This window comes from Sodiomyces alkalinus, assembly GCF_003711515.1.
Source record: "Sodiomyces alkalinus F11 unplaced genomic scaffold SODALscaffold_7, whole genome shotgun sequence".
Taxonomy (NCBI): domain Eukaryota; kingdom Fungi; phylum Ascomycota; class Sordariomycetes; order Glomerellales; family Plectosphaerellaceae; genus Sodiomyces; species Sodiomyces alkalinus.
The window spans coordinates 337,177-351,168 of record NW_021167085.1 but is presented as its reverse complement, the minus strand read 5'-3'; the positions used below and the strand labels follow the sequence as shown (position 1 = coordinate 351,168).

The window sequence follows — 13,992 nt, the reverse complement described above, 5'->3', positions numbered from 1 at the left end:
CATGTACCTACCTTAGGATTCTACGACGTACGGTGGAGGTGGTGTTACGGATGGAAATCGCAGGATGTTGCTGTCATCGGGGAGGGGGGGTGACAAAACTGAGGGGCAAGGTGTGGAAAGTGGGGCGTTGGGGTGTGAGAGGGTGTGTTCTACGGTACGAAGTACAAGAACGAAGGACGTTTTTGAAGTACATTCGCATTACCGTAGTGAGTGAGTGTACATCTGGAGGGAAAGCCTTGGAGGTCTCTTGGGTGCACCATATGTACTCTGCAGCTCGCCCGCCTAAGGCGAGGGGCAGAGCCATTCATAGCTCCGTACGGAGGAGTGAGTGTCCTGGTCGACAGGGGTGTGGACAGCGGTATTGTTCCCCATGATGCCGATTTTGGTGCCCGTCGACGTGCAAAAGCGATGATGCATTTTTTTGGGGGGGAGGGAGCCAATGCAACCAGTCAAGCCAATGCTAGTGGGGATGTCCGAGGAGAAGTGGACCCAGGCAAAGGTCGGGTGGACCTGGCGCTATTCCGGTGTTCACCAAGTATCCGTACTTCGTACTTCGTACGTATTGCTTCCCCCAAGATACCGACCAAGTACGTGTAGAAGTGACGCCGGCGCCCGTTGACGTATATACGGAATATACCTGTAATTATTAGGTGAGGTGTAATGCGTCACTGGTGGGGGGAAGTTCTTTAATGGTTCTCCACAGACAGTCTTGCGCCATTTTAAGGGGCTTGTCGGTTATACGAAGTATTCCGAACCATGGAACTCACCACTTTTTCTCACTTCGAAAAGACGCGATGATGGGCTTCCGCAAAATCCTCTTGAACGCTTGAACAGTTCGTTTCATCCACGCGTGCCAATGTCGCCCTGTCAGTATGTGGACGAGCCTCGATCAAGAGACCCTGAGTTCGTACAACGACCAATGCGTCATTGATAACACGAATTGCGGGAAGTGCGGTTATGACCTAAGGTAAGGCCCTAGGATCGAGAGACGTCCTATCTTTGAAAATTGTACTTCGTACAGGAGGGTTTGGTCCGACTGTTAGGGTTAAGACTGATGATCTGCAAGGCAACATTAGCATACCGAGGAAAAGGCGATGTACAACGTATGTACGTTATTGTGTTTGGGTGCGAGATAGGGACACATCAGCAAGGTACCGCATGTCAGTAAGACGATGACGTTTGGACGTGTTCTTGGCGTGTTATTTCAACCTCCCCAACGACTACCCGTCTACGAAGCATCGTACTGCGTATGAAGTACAGTGGCACCGATATAAACAACTTTCAACGGCTAGAAGCTCTGTGGTTTTGATTTGATCTGTTATCGGGTCAAAAAGATTAACCGCCATTAACCGCCCGTAATTATTACACCCTCTCAACCGAGTTTTGTCCTCTTACTTTTCGATCTTCCCTCTGTAAGTCAGCTTTCGAGAGCTTGTTAGGTATGTATTAGCTAACCCATGGTCATTTGGGTGGTCTGGCCTCCTCTCTCTCTGTCTGGCTCTTTATGGTTGTGGTTCTTGCCGGTTCTAGACCCGTCGTTGCTATCGTAATTGGTGTCCAAATGAGGACGCATCCAATGGGCACTCCCGTCCGTGCTCCGTATTTGGGGCGGTCCAAAAGCTTGAACTGTGGCTTACGGAGCGGAGTTCGTCCTTTGGTATTCATCTTGCTCTGGTTATCCTAGGTACGGAAGAGGAGCCAAGACGAATACTGTACATACGTACATAGGAAAGAAAGGACAGGGAACAGGGGTTATGGTGTAAGTAAGAACTGTGGTATTCCGTACGTTAGGTGAGACAAGGCAAATTTTCTTATCGGCTTTCCCCATCTGCGAGTGCGACGGCTTGGGGTACGTACTCCCGTACCCCAACTACCTGTATCCATCCGGGATGACGTTTGTCTTTGCTTCCTTCGACGTCGCCCTACCCCAACTCTCAGAGTCACAGGAACAAATATTCGTACATAGTAATTAATCACGTCTTCGCCGTGTTCTGTCGTAAATGATTCGTGTAGACCTGAGTAAGGGCACGGAAATAAGAAGGCTTGGCATTGCAGGCTCCGTCATCCGACAGGACCGTATCAACAATGTTCCGCCTTGACGCCCAAATTTCCCGCTCCATTATAATAATTGCATGCATTCCATCCTTTTTACGAGACGGATCACGGGTTGATACTCCGACAAAATGTGAGCTTTTGAAACTTCAAACAATCTGTGGGTTCAGCGTCGCATTGAACAAGATTCTTTCGAATTCTGCGTTGTATGGAAGGAGCTCTGTATCCGTACTCAGGAGCCAATTCGGGTGTCTAGAAGATTCCAGTCTGCAGCTGCCTGTGTTGCCTGTCCCTTACAGCTGCCAGCCGAAGAAGCTAACTGACTGCATGGACTAGGTAATTAACACTAGGTATGAACTAATCCCGTTTTTGGGCTTAAGAGCCCGGTACTCAGTAGGGTGCGAATACAAACTAGGTATCAATGACATTACCTACGTTGTATGTCGTACGTGGTTTACTCCGTGAGGTGCAGGTTCGTAATCCCGAATGGCCAATATGCTCAATGCCTCTTCAAGTTCCCTCCTTAGCCACGGCCCAAGGGCGGCGATCAGCCGAAAACAAAAATTCGACCCCTCGCAGCGCTTATCCATACTGAATACTGAATGTCTTTTGTCCTGATATCCCGGATTCGACAAGTGCTAATAAATGTCGTACGCCAGACAACATGACGAAGACCCAGGGATGCCCCGCCACTGGGCCCCTCCTTTCGTTCTCATAACCCCCTCCAACCAAAATTCGAAGTCAAGGGAGTTACTGTGTGGTTGTTCAACCGTGGTCTCAGCTAGTGTAAGGTCTTCTGCAAACAACCCAAGCCAGCGACGATCGCATTCAGATCCTCCAAGACATACATCCTGCGATGTAGTGTACGAAGTGTGAAGTGTTACCCGACTCTTAACTTGGCTGACAATGCAGTGTGAGGCTCAAAACAACAGATCTAACCCCGGATTTCTTTTTCTTCCCTTCCATACAGGTTATCAGTTCGTACCTTACTCGCCACCGCCTCGGTACCTTGCCCGGTCTTACAGACGCAACCCCTTTCCCCCCTCCCTCTCTTTGGCCCGTGATGCAGTCTCAACCAATCATCCCACCTAAGGTTCATTCAGGCTGCCATCGTCGATGAACTTGCTAGCGCGTATTTTCCCGGGGAGCGAAGAGAAAGATAGAGGCGCAATCCAGGGAGAGTTCAACCGCGCCCAGCCGGCCCCGTTCACCGGTTCACCCTGGTTTCATTTCCATCCTTTGCTCGGCCGCTCGATCCGCCCCATTTCGAGGTTCGTCGGGCACCCATGTACCAAGTACCATATATCAGTGTCAGGTATACGGCGACGACACAACGACACCACAGACGCCGGGAAAAAAATCGATTATGAGGCAAAAACGTTGAAGAGGGCCCTACCTTGCTGCTTGACGGGCCGGCCATAGGGTAAATCCCCTGAAAGCAACTACGTATGCGGCCTTTTCGCCTCTCGTCCAGTGGTATCGCAGCGTGTCACCTCGTGGCTAGTCGGCATCAACCTCGGCAATAGGTGGGAAAAGAAAAAACACCATAAACGGAACTTCCAGCAATCATCGCCATGGGCGTCGTGTTCCCTACCTATGGCGATGATGTCTTGTCGTACCTAGCTAGCTCAGCGACCCCACCACACCCAGCCGGAACCAATCGCCCGTCCTCCCGTCAACTACACTCCCCCTCCACATCATGGACCAATGGGTTGATGTCAAACAGAAAGTAGGAGAAGATTCCAAGGGGGCCAGCCATAGCTACGTTCGTACTTCGTGCATCGTACAATATGGCTCAATCTTGACAACAGACAACACAGGGCAATCTAACGCTGGTGTTTCCCATCTCACACTGACCTGATGCGCAGTTCCTACGCTCCTTCTGGCTGTTATTTTCAGAAAACCTTGGCCAAAAGCGCAGCAAAAGTGAGGAGTGTTCTGGCTTCCGTGATCCTCCGATGGTAACACCGCAGACGCCCAATTTTCCCACCGGGCGATGGGAAAGAAACCATATTGGTTCCTGCTTCACCTTGTGACCCTTTGCTGATGAACACCATTTTCGGCGCCTTTCTTTCCCTTTTTCCCCCCCTCTCCTATTTGTGACGTTGACGTGGCTCAGGGCAACTGCTTATCGAGAACTGATCCACCACTCATTCCAGTCCTACAGCATACCCTCGAACCACTATGGTAGGTATGTGTGCTTGCATCGTGAGATAAATTTGGGAGGTGTTGAGCGATCGAGATGTCACGTTACCCTTCCACCAGCCCTGACGCCCCGTGTTGCGTTTTGTTTCGGCAGATCACGCCTCTTCCATGGTTTTTGCAGTTGTGTCTCGTCCGGAGTAATGGACGACGAGCTCTATCAGGTACAGGTACCTGTAGGTAGGGGTTCCGTCGTGGAGAGAGCCACGTGTATTATGCGAGGCTTACATACAACGATCTCGGAAGATCCCCTAATCGCAACTTTCGTCCTGTACGGAGGAGCAAGGGCAGACAGGGATAAGAAGTACAAAAGGACGAGGGCTTTTTCTGATCCGCTCCCCTGGCGCCTCCTACCCACGCGCCCCTGCTCCTGGAGCTGAGGTTATTTATTGTTAGGTGCTTCACTAGTGGAGCAAGTGTGTTTATCATAGGGGATATCGTGAACCATAGAAGATAAGGCACGGCCCGGGCCAGCACGTAAGGTAGGTACATAGCATCGCTTTTCTAACGTAAGGTACGTCCCTTTTGGCTCGCGTCGCACCCCGGGGTATCGTCAATACGTTTCGTCGCAGATTTGTCAAGGCACAGGAGTAGAGTCACCACGACGCGACGCGATGCGACGCGCCTTTTTCTTTTTGTTCTTTTTTCCCCCTCCTCTTTTGAGGCCCGACAGCCATTCATTCCATCAGCTCCGGTCCGTCCAGCATGTGATTCTGCAGGATAGGTACAGTTCAAAGGGCCAAGGAAAGCAGCAAGGATCATGCATCAAACATCGACGGCCCTGCAGATGAGCAAAAATGCTTACAACATCCGTTATTTTTTGTCAGAAGATTAGGCGCGGAGCCGAGACCCAAGAAAAGCGACCCAGAAACACAAGGGAAAGGGGAAACGGGCTTGCAGGCTTGCAGGGTTGCAAGGAGGGAGGGGCCGGCCTCGAACGGCCTACCGTCCTGAAATCTCCTAGGACGTCCGTCGTCGACGACTGGGGCGAGTAGGTATTCGTATGCATCGTCTGCCCAAAAATTACAAAAATAATGTCGGTACCGATATTACTTTTTTTTATACTTTTTTTTCTTGCGCTGTCTCTTCCCCCTCCCTCCCTCGTCTGCCCTGGGAGACGAGTCGCAAAACGATGACCCGCTGCTATCCGTGAGGTTGGGTCGTACGAAGAAGGACCTCGTGGGTGGTTTCTTTGGTTGTCGAGTTGTCAGCTGAATGGTTCGTGGTGCCATTTAGGAATCGGACTTCAAGTGGGTGGAGTATTCCGTCTACCCTGTCGCGGCTTTTATCTTTCCTTTTTTTCCGGGGGGGGGGGGGGAGGTTTCGTTCGACAGTCTGCTCGTTGGGCGCTCTGCTTCTAGGGGGCAGAGGTTCTCTGTGCGACGTCAAATAGAGGTTCACACGAGTCGCGATACTAGCAGACTGCGTTGGGGATCAGGGTCGAGAGAAGAAACCCTGTTGTCTTCTGCTAGCCAGGTTCACGCAAGACACGTCGCGGGCATGCGACGACGCCTAGAATCAGGATCATCAGAGAATACCGTTTTCATCGTAGGAAATCATTGTCCAGTCGACCGCGTCTGTTACGACACCCTGTATCCCATGCCCATGCCGTTGCCTTTCCAGATCCGTCCCTTCCTGCCCAGAATATTCCCTTCCTCAAAGCCTATAGAAAAATACATCGTAGCAAAAAAATCCCATAACGCCCCGCAAAGTCCTGTCCGAAGACTCATAGCACATTGTACCGGTCTTCCATATCGGTGTCTTGACAGCAAGTGGAGACGTCGTTCTTGACATGAACCCATCCTACAGACACCTTACAGACAGACTTGACAAGTTATCAAGCCTACTCATACACCTCCACCGTTGGTCCCTTTGCCAGCGTCCTTGGGTGGCCGACCGCGACGTTTTGGTTGTGCTTGTGCTTGTGTGGGAGTCCCTGGGGGGTTCGCCGGCTGCGGCGTCCCCGTGTAGTGTCGGAAGATAGCCTGACTCCCCGGGGCGGACGGCGGCATGGGGAACTGCGGGACCGGCACGGGGGTTTGCTGGACCGCCCCAGCCTGTATCGACGCCTGCTGTAGCTGGGCCGGTTGGACTTGCTGGACTTGCGGAACCTGCTGGACCTGTGGGACCTGGGGGACCTGGGGGATCTGCTGGACCTGCTGCACGGCGGTGCCGAGGTGTTCCCGGGCGATCTGCGTCAGGTGGCGGCGTCGTTCCTGGGCCTGTGCCTGTTCTTCTTCGGCTGTCTGCTGGAAGTGGTGTTTAGCTGCGCCGGCGGCCATGCTGGCGAATTGGGCCGCCATGACGTGGTGCTGCTGGTGTTGCTGATGCTGTGGATGTTGATGTTGCGGAAGTTGATGTTGTGGATGTTGGTGTTGTGGATGTTGGTGTTGTGTTTGTTGATGTTGGTGCGGGTGCTGTTGGGGTTGTTGGTGAGGTAGGTGCTGCTGATGCTGTGGCGGCGTTTGTTGATGGTGTTGCTGCACCTGTTGCTGTACCTGTTGCTGCACCTGTTGTTGCGGATGGGGCTGTACCTGTTGTTGCTGGTGAGGCTGCATTTGGGGTTGCTGCTGCTGCAGCTGCTGTTCATGTTGATTGTGTTGCTGCTGCTGGAGCTGCTGCAGCTGCTGTTCCGCTGCCCGACGCCTGTTCTGCCCCATCGCTTGGTGTTTTCGTTCCTGTCGCGCCTGGCGCTCCTGTCTTTGAATGTCCTCGTTCTCGATGGCGTAGATGGCAGCGATGCGCATCTGCATCTGGGCAAGAATGCCGATTCGTTCTGACCTGGGCATACGTCGGTACTCATTCTTCAACTGATGGAACGCATCCCCTGTTAGGCGCATGGTTGAGGGCATGACGCCGGCAACAGCCAAGGCCGCGGTCGTGTCCGGGTTGGGACTCGGTGCCTCGTTTTCTTGGGGACCTATGCAGGGAAAGAATAAGGGACGACAGTCAGTAATTGCTGCACTCCACGTAACGACATTCAGAACCGAAGAGGTGTCGGGTGAGGGTCGAGGGAGAACGAGAGAAACAGCCAAGAAGACACACCTTCATCACCATTCACGAGCTCCGTATCTCCCTCAGCATCCGCTTCCTCCTCCTCGTCGTCTGTCGGAGGTTCGGGAGTCCGTGGCTCATGGTTGTGCTGGTCGCAGATGACAGTGAGGACCCAGGCGCCCAGGGTCTTGCGGTTCACGGCCTTGGCGCGCCAGGGACAGTTGGTCTTCTTGGTCGACGTCTTGAGCTGTGTGGCGGTACATTTATAGGGCTGGCCGCCCCGGTCGCAGACCAGATCACAGCGGACAACTTCGCTGCCCTTCTCGTAGTTGCCGGCTACCTTGTTGCGATGGGTGCGGGACTTGACAACCTTGTAGCCGTCCTTCTGGAGCCTAGTCTTGAGGTCCCTAAACAGGTCCTCGAAGGTCGGGTAGGTCTGGCCGGAGCCGACATCGATGGAGCCCAGGATGCCGAACATAGGAGACGGCTCACGTTCTCCCGCCGGCCTCGCTGTATCTTGACCGTCCGCTGCTATCGTGCTGTCGCGTGCTGCGAGGTGTTGTGCTGTGCTGTAAGATATCGTGTCGTGTCGCGTTGCGTTGCGTTGCGTTGCGTAGGCTTATCGGATACGGTATCAGTAAAGGAGTTGGTGATTGGTCTGCTGCCAAGTCGTATTTGTCCTCCTCTCTCCTCTGTTGGGCAAAAACAGCGACGGTGGAAGGGGGAAGGCCACGGAGCCCCAGTCAGGACGCCACCAGACCACGCGAATGTGAACAATTCGCAATTCGCAATTCGCAATTCGCAATTCGCAATTCGCAATTCGCAATTCGCGATGCGCGACTCGATCAACTGTTCCGTCGTCGCGAGCCTGCAAACGAGGGCCTTGGAAGCTGTGCGGATTTGAAGAATCAGCCTGTGCAAACAAGTGGTTCAGGTAAGGTAGTGGAGAGGGGGGTCGGTCAATGGACAAGTACGAAGTACCTGGGTACTAAATATGGTCTGTGCTCCAGCCGTTGTTGACCGAGGTCAGTTCGCACTTGAACAACGTCCTTCGTTCCTTCCACTCGATGAATTTTGCTTTGGATGCGCTTGCACTTTCTTTATCAGAGAAACTCTAGAAGGGGAAGGTCTTACCTTGGTACTATGGAAACTGTACCAAGGAAGGCATCCTGGGGTCTTCCTTCCTGCAGTATGGCTACGCTTCCCTGGATGGCTTCTTTTGCTTCGTCCACATCGTTCTCAACCGTCTTGGGGCCTTGGGCCGGGTAGCATTGCTCTGCATTTACACCACACTCCTCATCCATCCCACTCCTCCCTCAATTGAGCCATATTCCAAGCGTTTTTACACTTAGAACTCCGCTGCCAGTGGTTTATGCAGCACTTCTTGCGTCCCTCTGCGCTGTACCAGGTCTCTTGTCCGAGTCGTGTCAGTCGTCTCACGAGATGAGAGGTGCCGTCTCCCTCTTCGTCCACCAGCAACCAAAGAGTCATCGAGTTCACATCTGAGACAAACACTCAACAAACCAACAAACCAGTTCGATATAGGACAAATCTGGCGCGATGTTTCACAACCAAAAGATCAACCATAAGCATTTACAACGGGAGCTGGCTCATCTAGCCCCGTTTCTCGATCAAGCAAGCTCTTCTTCGTCTGGCGATGGAGCTGGCCCCTCCTTGCTCCCAGCTCAATGGTCGTCCCATGTTGAGACAGAGGAATCCTCTATTCAGCCTGAACACCCACCCAAGTACTACCGAGCTTCCAGGTTCTTTGCGGATTCAGACGCATCTTCTCCTCGCCCAAATGTGTCCTCCCCTATCCCTTATACGGCCTCTGTGTCGTGTCAAAGCCCGGTTGAGGTTGGTTACGAGACTGCTCGCATGAAACTAACTCACTACCAACCCGGGTCGTCTACCCTTGAGAACGCTAGTGCGGGCTCTCTGGGCGTCCAAAACGTCGACGTCGCCTCTGCTTTCCGATCTCCTGTGACCGGTCCTCAGGATTCCCTAGAGCGTCGTCCTCTTTTGCAAAACGCAGTCGAATATTCCTCCCATCAGCCCATATCCCCTAGTCCCGTTCCTACTCGACCGGCCCCAACGTCATCTTATGCTCGCGGGCCGCTCCCTCGTGAACCATCGGATCAGCTCGCTCACCAGTCCTTTTCTGTGCCATCTAACCAGTTATCCCGTCGCTCCTTTCTCCAGCCACCTATGCGACCGTTTTGTCAGTCATCCAGCCAGTATTTCCCTCGGTCAACTGGGAGTCCGTTCAGGGACTCTCAACTATATCGTGAGAATCATGGCCAGGACTTCGCTGAGCACGATCGTCCCGAAGTTCGTCAAGCTTCAAATCGAAACTCGCCTCGGCCTACCCCGTTCTCTACCGGTAGAAATCCAACCAGCGAGCCGTACGACCAGCAACACAATTCTGATGGTAGCGATGACGACCGCAAGGTCGCTGGACATGTTCAAGAATCCGTTCCTAGTTCATACAGCAAGTCCTCTTATCCCGAAACCACGACAATCACCCGTCCGAGCTCCACGTATACGAGCCGAGGCTCCAGATACACCCCCTTCTCTACAACGACCGAGGCATCTCAAGTAATATGCGCTCTGAGCGAAGCCCGGGGTGTCACTCCGTCCGTCGGTGCCGCATTTGTCAACATTTCGACCAGCGAAGTTATTCTCACCCATATATCTGACTCTCAGTTCTATTCCAAGACCATCCACAAGCTGCATGTGCTAGAGCCCTCTCGTATCCTTCTTCTCGCTTCTGCTGGTTCAGCAAATCCCAAGTCTCATATGCGGCCCATGATAGAGGAGAATGTCCCCTCTGCTCGGATCATCTTCTTTGACCGGAAACACTGGTCAGAGTCTGCGGGAGAGCAGTACCTGGACACCCTGGCTCCCCGAGACGATGCAGAAACCGTCAAGGTCGCCATCCACGGGAACTTCTATACCACTTGCGCCTTTGCTGCTGTGCGTGTGCCAGTCTGAAGCGCCGGACTAACCCCCCCTTTTTTTCTTTTCTTCTGCTAACGCTCCGGCAGGCCATGAAGTACCTAGACCTGGAATTAGCCATCAGGGTGGTGCCGCACTCTCTCCGAGTGAGGTATGAGCCTTCTGAAGATACAATGATGATCGACGTGTCGGCTATCCGGTCTCTGGAGCTACTCCAAAATCTCCGCAACCCTGGATCCAAGGACTGCCTGTTCGGTTTGTTGAACCACACCCGAACACCGATGGGCGCTCGCCTGCTGCGAAGCAACATATTACAGCCCTCGACCTGTCTGGATCCTGTACTCAAACTACGTCATGACGCGGTTGCGGAGCTTACGTCGTCGGAAGAGATTTTCACAGCTGTCCGCAACGGTATTAAGATCGAGCCAATACCCATGAGTTAGGTTACTAATTAAAATTGACACAGCACTCAAATCCTTCCCCGATGCAGAACGAGTTTTGACCAAGGTGAGCTCAAAGCCAGACTTGGGTTGCAGCGGACTGGGCTGGCTGGGCACTTGACACTTGTCGCTGACTTGGACAGTTGGTTTTGATCCCCAAGAAGCCGAGCTTGAGCGCGGCAGAGTATGCCATCAACGATGTGGTCTTGACGAAGACCTTTCTAGACGCAGTTCCAAACATTTACGAGGCCTTGGCGTCTGCTGAATCTGATCTCTTGTGTCAGATACGGGGGATTTGCGGACCGGACCTGACAAAACCGGTCCGGGAGATGATCGCTGAAGTGATTCAAGAAGACATCGCTCTCATGAAATCACCTCTCGACATGCGGAATGCGCGCATGTTTGCCATCAAGGTGAGGTCGCACTTGGTCTTATAATTACCCTTCATTGCCTCGATGTCCGGAGTTTCCGAGTTCTAACCCGCTGTGTGCGCAGCCAACGATCGACGACCTTCTTGATGTTGCTAGATACGTGTACAGAGACGTGACACAAGACATTCATAGCTATGTTGCTCAGTTGAGTGGTAAGTAGGAACATTTCCCGTCTTTTCCCTAGATGCCGGGTCTGACGTGTGATCACAAGAGGAGCTGGGCGTGGCAGCGCAGCTCAAATATGACCCCGGCAGGAAGTACTGGCTCCAGTTCCGAGCTGTTGATTTTGAGGATAGGGGCATCCCCGAAGTACTGGTCAATCGGGTCGTAAAAAAAGGCTTCCTCGAGTGCCTGACGCTTCGTCTAAAGCAACTTAACGCTCGTGTACAGGATGCTGTGGACGAAACACTCATCCGCGGAGACCAGGCGATCCATGACCTTCTCGACAGGATTCGGACACAGATCCAGCCCATGTTCCGAGTGTGTGATGCCGTTGGAATGCTCGACATGTTGGCGTCATTCAGCCACGTCGTCACGTTGCGAGACTATGTACGGCCGGACATGACAGGGACGCTCGCAATCAAGGCGGCACGGCATCCTATCCTGGACATGGTAGGTCGGTTCGTTGGCTTGGTTTATCAATTCAGAGTATTCACAAGGGAGACAGAAAATGTACGACCAATTCGTTCGGAACGACATCTACTCGACGGAGGAGTTCCGGTTCAAGATCATCACGGGGTGCAACATGGGCGGCAAGAGCACATACATTCGAACAGTGGCCCTCCTCCAGATCATGGCACAAATAGGATGCTTCGTGCCGGCGCACTATGCGGCTTTCCCGATTATGGAGAGCATATTTGTGCGAGCATCGACTGATGATGACCTAACCGCAAACTTGTCCACGTTCTCAGTGGAGATGCGGGAGATGGCATTTATTCTGAGGTAGCGCGAGTACCCCATCAGTCTTGTTATGTCGATCACCTTTCGAGTTGATAACTTGATGTGGCTGATTCTTCACAGGAATATCACCCGAAAGAGTCTCGTCATCATAGATGAGCTGGGGCGAGGGACGTCGACACGAGATGGGCTCTCGATTGCCATAGCCATGGCCGAGGCGTTAATTCAGAGCCGGGCATCTGTCTGGTTTGTGACACACTTTCACGATCTTGGTACGTCTTCTCGGCCCGTGCTACTCGCCCTTCGTTTTATGCCAGTGGTTGTTAACTTTTTCCTCGCGTCTTAATATTGTAGCTGAGGTGTTAGTGGATCGTCCCGGGGTGATGAATCTGCATTTAGCATCAAGGATCGAGTCCAATCCGGGGGATGGAATACCACGGATGAAAAGGCTGTTTAGCGTGGAAACGGGGAAGACCGAAGATGAACACTACGGAATTATGCTCGCTAAGCAGGTCGATCTTCCTCCTGGGTTCATCGAGAAAGCCGAAGAAGTGGCGAGGAGCCTTCAGCAAAAGCGAGCATCTGACAAGAACGACCCGAACGCGTGGAAAGTAGTCAACAGACGCAGGCTGGTGCTCCATCTGCACGAACAGCTCAAACTGATTCATGCCTCCGGCATGGAAGGGAAGCGGCTCGGGACCTACCTGGGGCAGCTTCAGGAGGAGTTTGTGATGAAGATGGCGGCGGTGGAAGAGGGACGCGATCTCTCGGCCGAGTGTTCGGACGAAACGGGAGACCCAGAGCCGATGGAAGTGGACGAGGGAGAAGACAATTCGGAAGAGGAAGAGGTCTACGCTGAAGATGGACGTGGATTTGATGACGAGGGGATTGATGATACGACATTGATGGAGGTCGGGCCGTGAGAGATAAGGACTCAAGCAGGACAACTTGACAAGGTCAAGGCCTGTTTACCTGTCCAGCCAATGAAGTCGCTAGCGATATGCACTTCACCTATCACGTCGCGTCGGCCTCGATTCATCATTTCTCAGTGATGGCCGGTATTAAAGTACGGCGCAAAATAAGACATGCATCAAAGTTTGGTATTCCTGGATGGATTTGACCAGTCATGGTCTTCTGGTCTCCTAACCATGCCTGGAATGATCGGTTTAGGCACGAGCTTGAAATTGTGAGTCCTCACTCCTGAGTCGGCTGTCCATCAACCCGATTTTTGACGAGCCAACCATAAGAGCCGACTTATTTGGCAACCCAGCGACGACGTCCTAGGTATCGATTGGAGTGGCCTGGGCATGCCTGTGGCCGGCGGCTATTGAGCCTGTGGCTAACAGCTTTTGAGAGCCAGCCTACTGCTTTTAAAGCAGTCACAGGCTCACAGGCGACAGGGCCCAAGAGCAAGAGCCAGTTCTTCCTCCGTCCTTTGTCCGTTGTTTCTCTGTCGTCCCCCGTCCTCCTCCATCACGTCCATTCTCCGTCCATCGAACTGCAGACTTAGCTCATTCTCAATTTCCCTCATCATGCCAGACGGCCCATAAGTTATAACCATCATGCCGGGCAATACGATCCGACTCCTCTCACTGGACGGCGGCGGCGTCCGTGGCCTGTCATCGCTGATGATTCTCGATCATCTGATGCGCACTATCGACAGCAAATGCCCACCGAAACCCTGCGACTACTTCGACATGATCGGCGGCACCAGCACCGGTGGGCTCATAGCCATCATGCTGGGTCGCTTGCGTATGAGCGTTACGGAGTGCATCACCGCCTACACTGCGCTGTCCGGGAAGGTTTTCGAGAAGAAGAACCACCGGTTTGGCTGGAAGCTCAAGATTCAGGGTAGGTTTGACTCGGGCAAATTGGAGCAAGCCGTCAAACAGATCCTTCGGAGCCAGGGGTTTGGCGAGGATGAGCTGCTCCAAGACGCGCCCGATGCGCCTTGCAAAGTGTAAGTCCTCGCCTTTTTCTTTCTTTTTTTTTTTTTTTTTTTCTTTTTTGCTAACGGT

At 52.9% G+C, this 13,992-nt stretch overlaps 4 protein-coding genes across 4 annotated transcripts in view; 3 read left to right on the top strand and 1 right to left on the bottom strand.

The window, feature by feature from the left end:
- The first annotated feature begins 3,406 nt into the window (after positions 1-3,406).
- Positions 3,407-3,804, top strand: SODALDRAFT_334231 (hypothetical protein). Its single transcript, XM_028612150.1, has one exon. The coding sequence runs from the start codon at positions 3,627-3,629 to the stop codon at positions 3,783-3,785; it is 159 nt and encodes a 52-aa protein (XP_028464961.1). The 5' UTR covers positions 3,407-3,626; the 3' UTR covers positions 3,786-3,804.
- Positions 3,805-5,708: 1,904 nt separating this feature from the next.
- On the bottom strand, positions 5,709-8,140 carry SODALDRAFT_334227 (hypothetical protein). Its single transcript, XM_028612149.1, has 2 exons — positions 7,300-8,140; positions 5,709-7,174 (listed from the first exon to the last, which is right to left on the bottom strand). The coding sequence occupies exons 1-2, from the start codon at positions 7,724-7,726 to the stop codon at positions 6,102-6,104; spliced, it is 1,500 nt and encodes a 499-aa protein (XP_028464960.1). The 5' UTR covers positions 7,727-8,140; the 3' UTR covers positions 5,709-6,101.
- Positions 8,141-9,456: 1,316 nt separating this feature from the next.
- On the top strand, positions 9,457-12,897 carry SODALDRAFT_280150 (muts domain V; the record flags this gene model as incomplete). Its single annotated transcript, XM_028608219.1, has 9 exons — positions 9,457-10,224; positions 10,296-10,617; positions 10,673-10,713; positions 10,790-11,059; positions 11,142-11,229; positions 11,289-11,689; positions 11,745-12,019; positions 12,098-12,246; positions 12,329-12,897. The coding sequence occupies 9 exons, from the start codon at positions 9,457-9,459 to the stop codon at positions 12,895-12,897; spliced, it is 2,883 nt and encodes a 960-aa protein (XP_028464959.1).
- Positions 12,898-13,536: 639 nt separating this feature from the next.
- Positions 13,537-13,992, top strand: part of SODALDRAFT_324802 (FabD/lysophospholipase-like protein) — a gene marked incomplete at both ends in the record, with an annotated part of 3,541 nt that continues 3,085 nt past the window's right edge. The window contains one exon of the mRNA XM_028609927.1: positions 13,537-13,934. Coding sequence (XP_028464958.1) covers positions 13,537-13,934 — 398 coding nt within the window. The remainder of the gene's footprint in view (positions 13,935-13,992) is intronic.

What these genes read in the sequence shown, in the direction of transcription:
- SODALDRAFT_334231 (XM_028612150.1), top strand. Translation starts at nt 3,627, where the DNA reads ATGGGCGTCGTGTTCCCTACCTATGGCGATGATGTCTTGTCGTACCTA.
- SODALDRAFT_334227 (XM_028612149.1), bottom strand. Translation starts at nt 7,726, where the DNA reads ATGTTCGGCATCCTGGGCTCCATCGATGTCGGCTCCGGCCAGACCTAC. An exon ending in GCTCGTGAATGGTGATGAAG is followed by an intron (nt 7,175 to 7,299) that starts GTGTGTCTTCTT and finishes TTCCCTGCATAG; the next exon opens with GTCCCCAAGAAAACGAGGCA.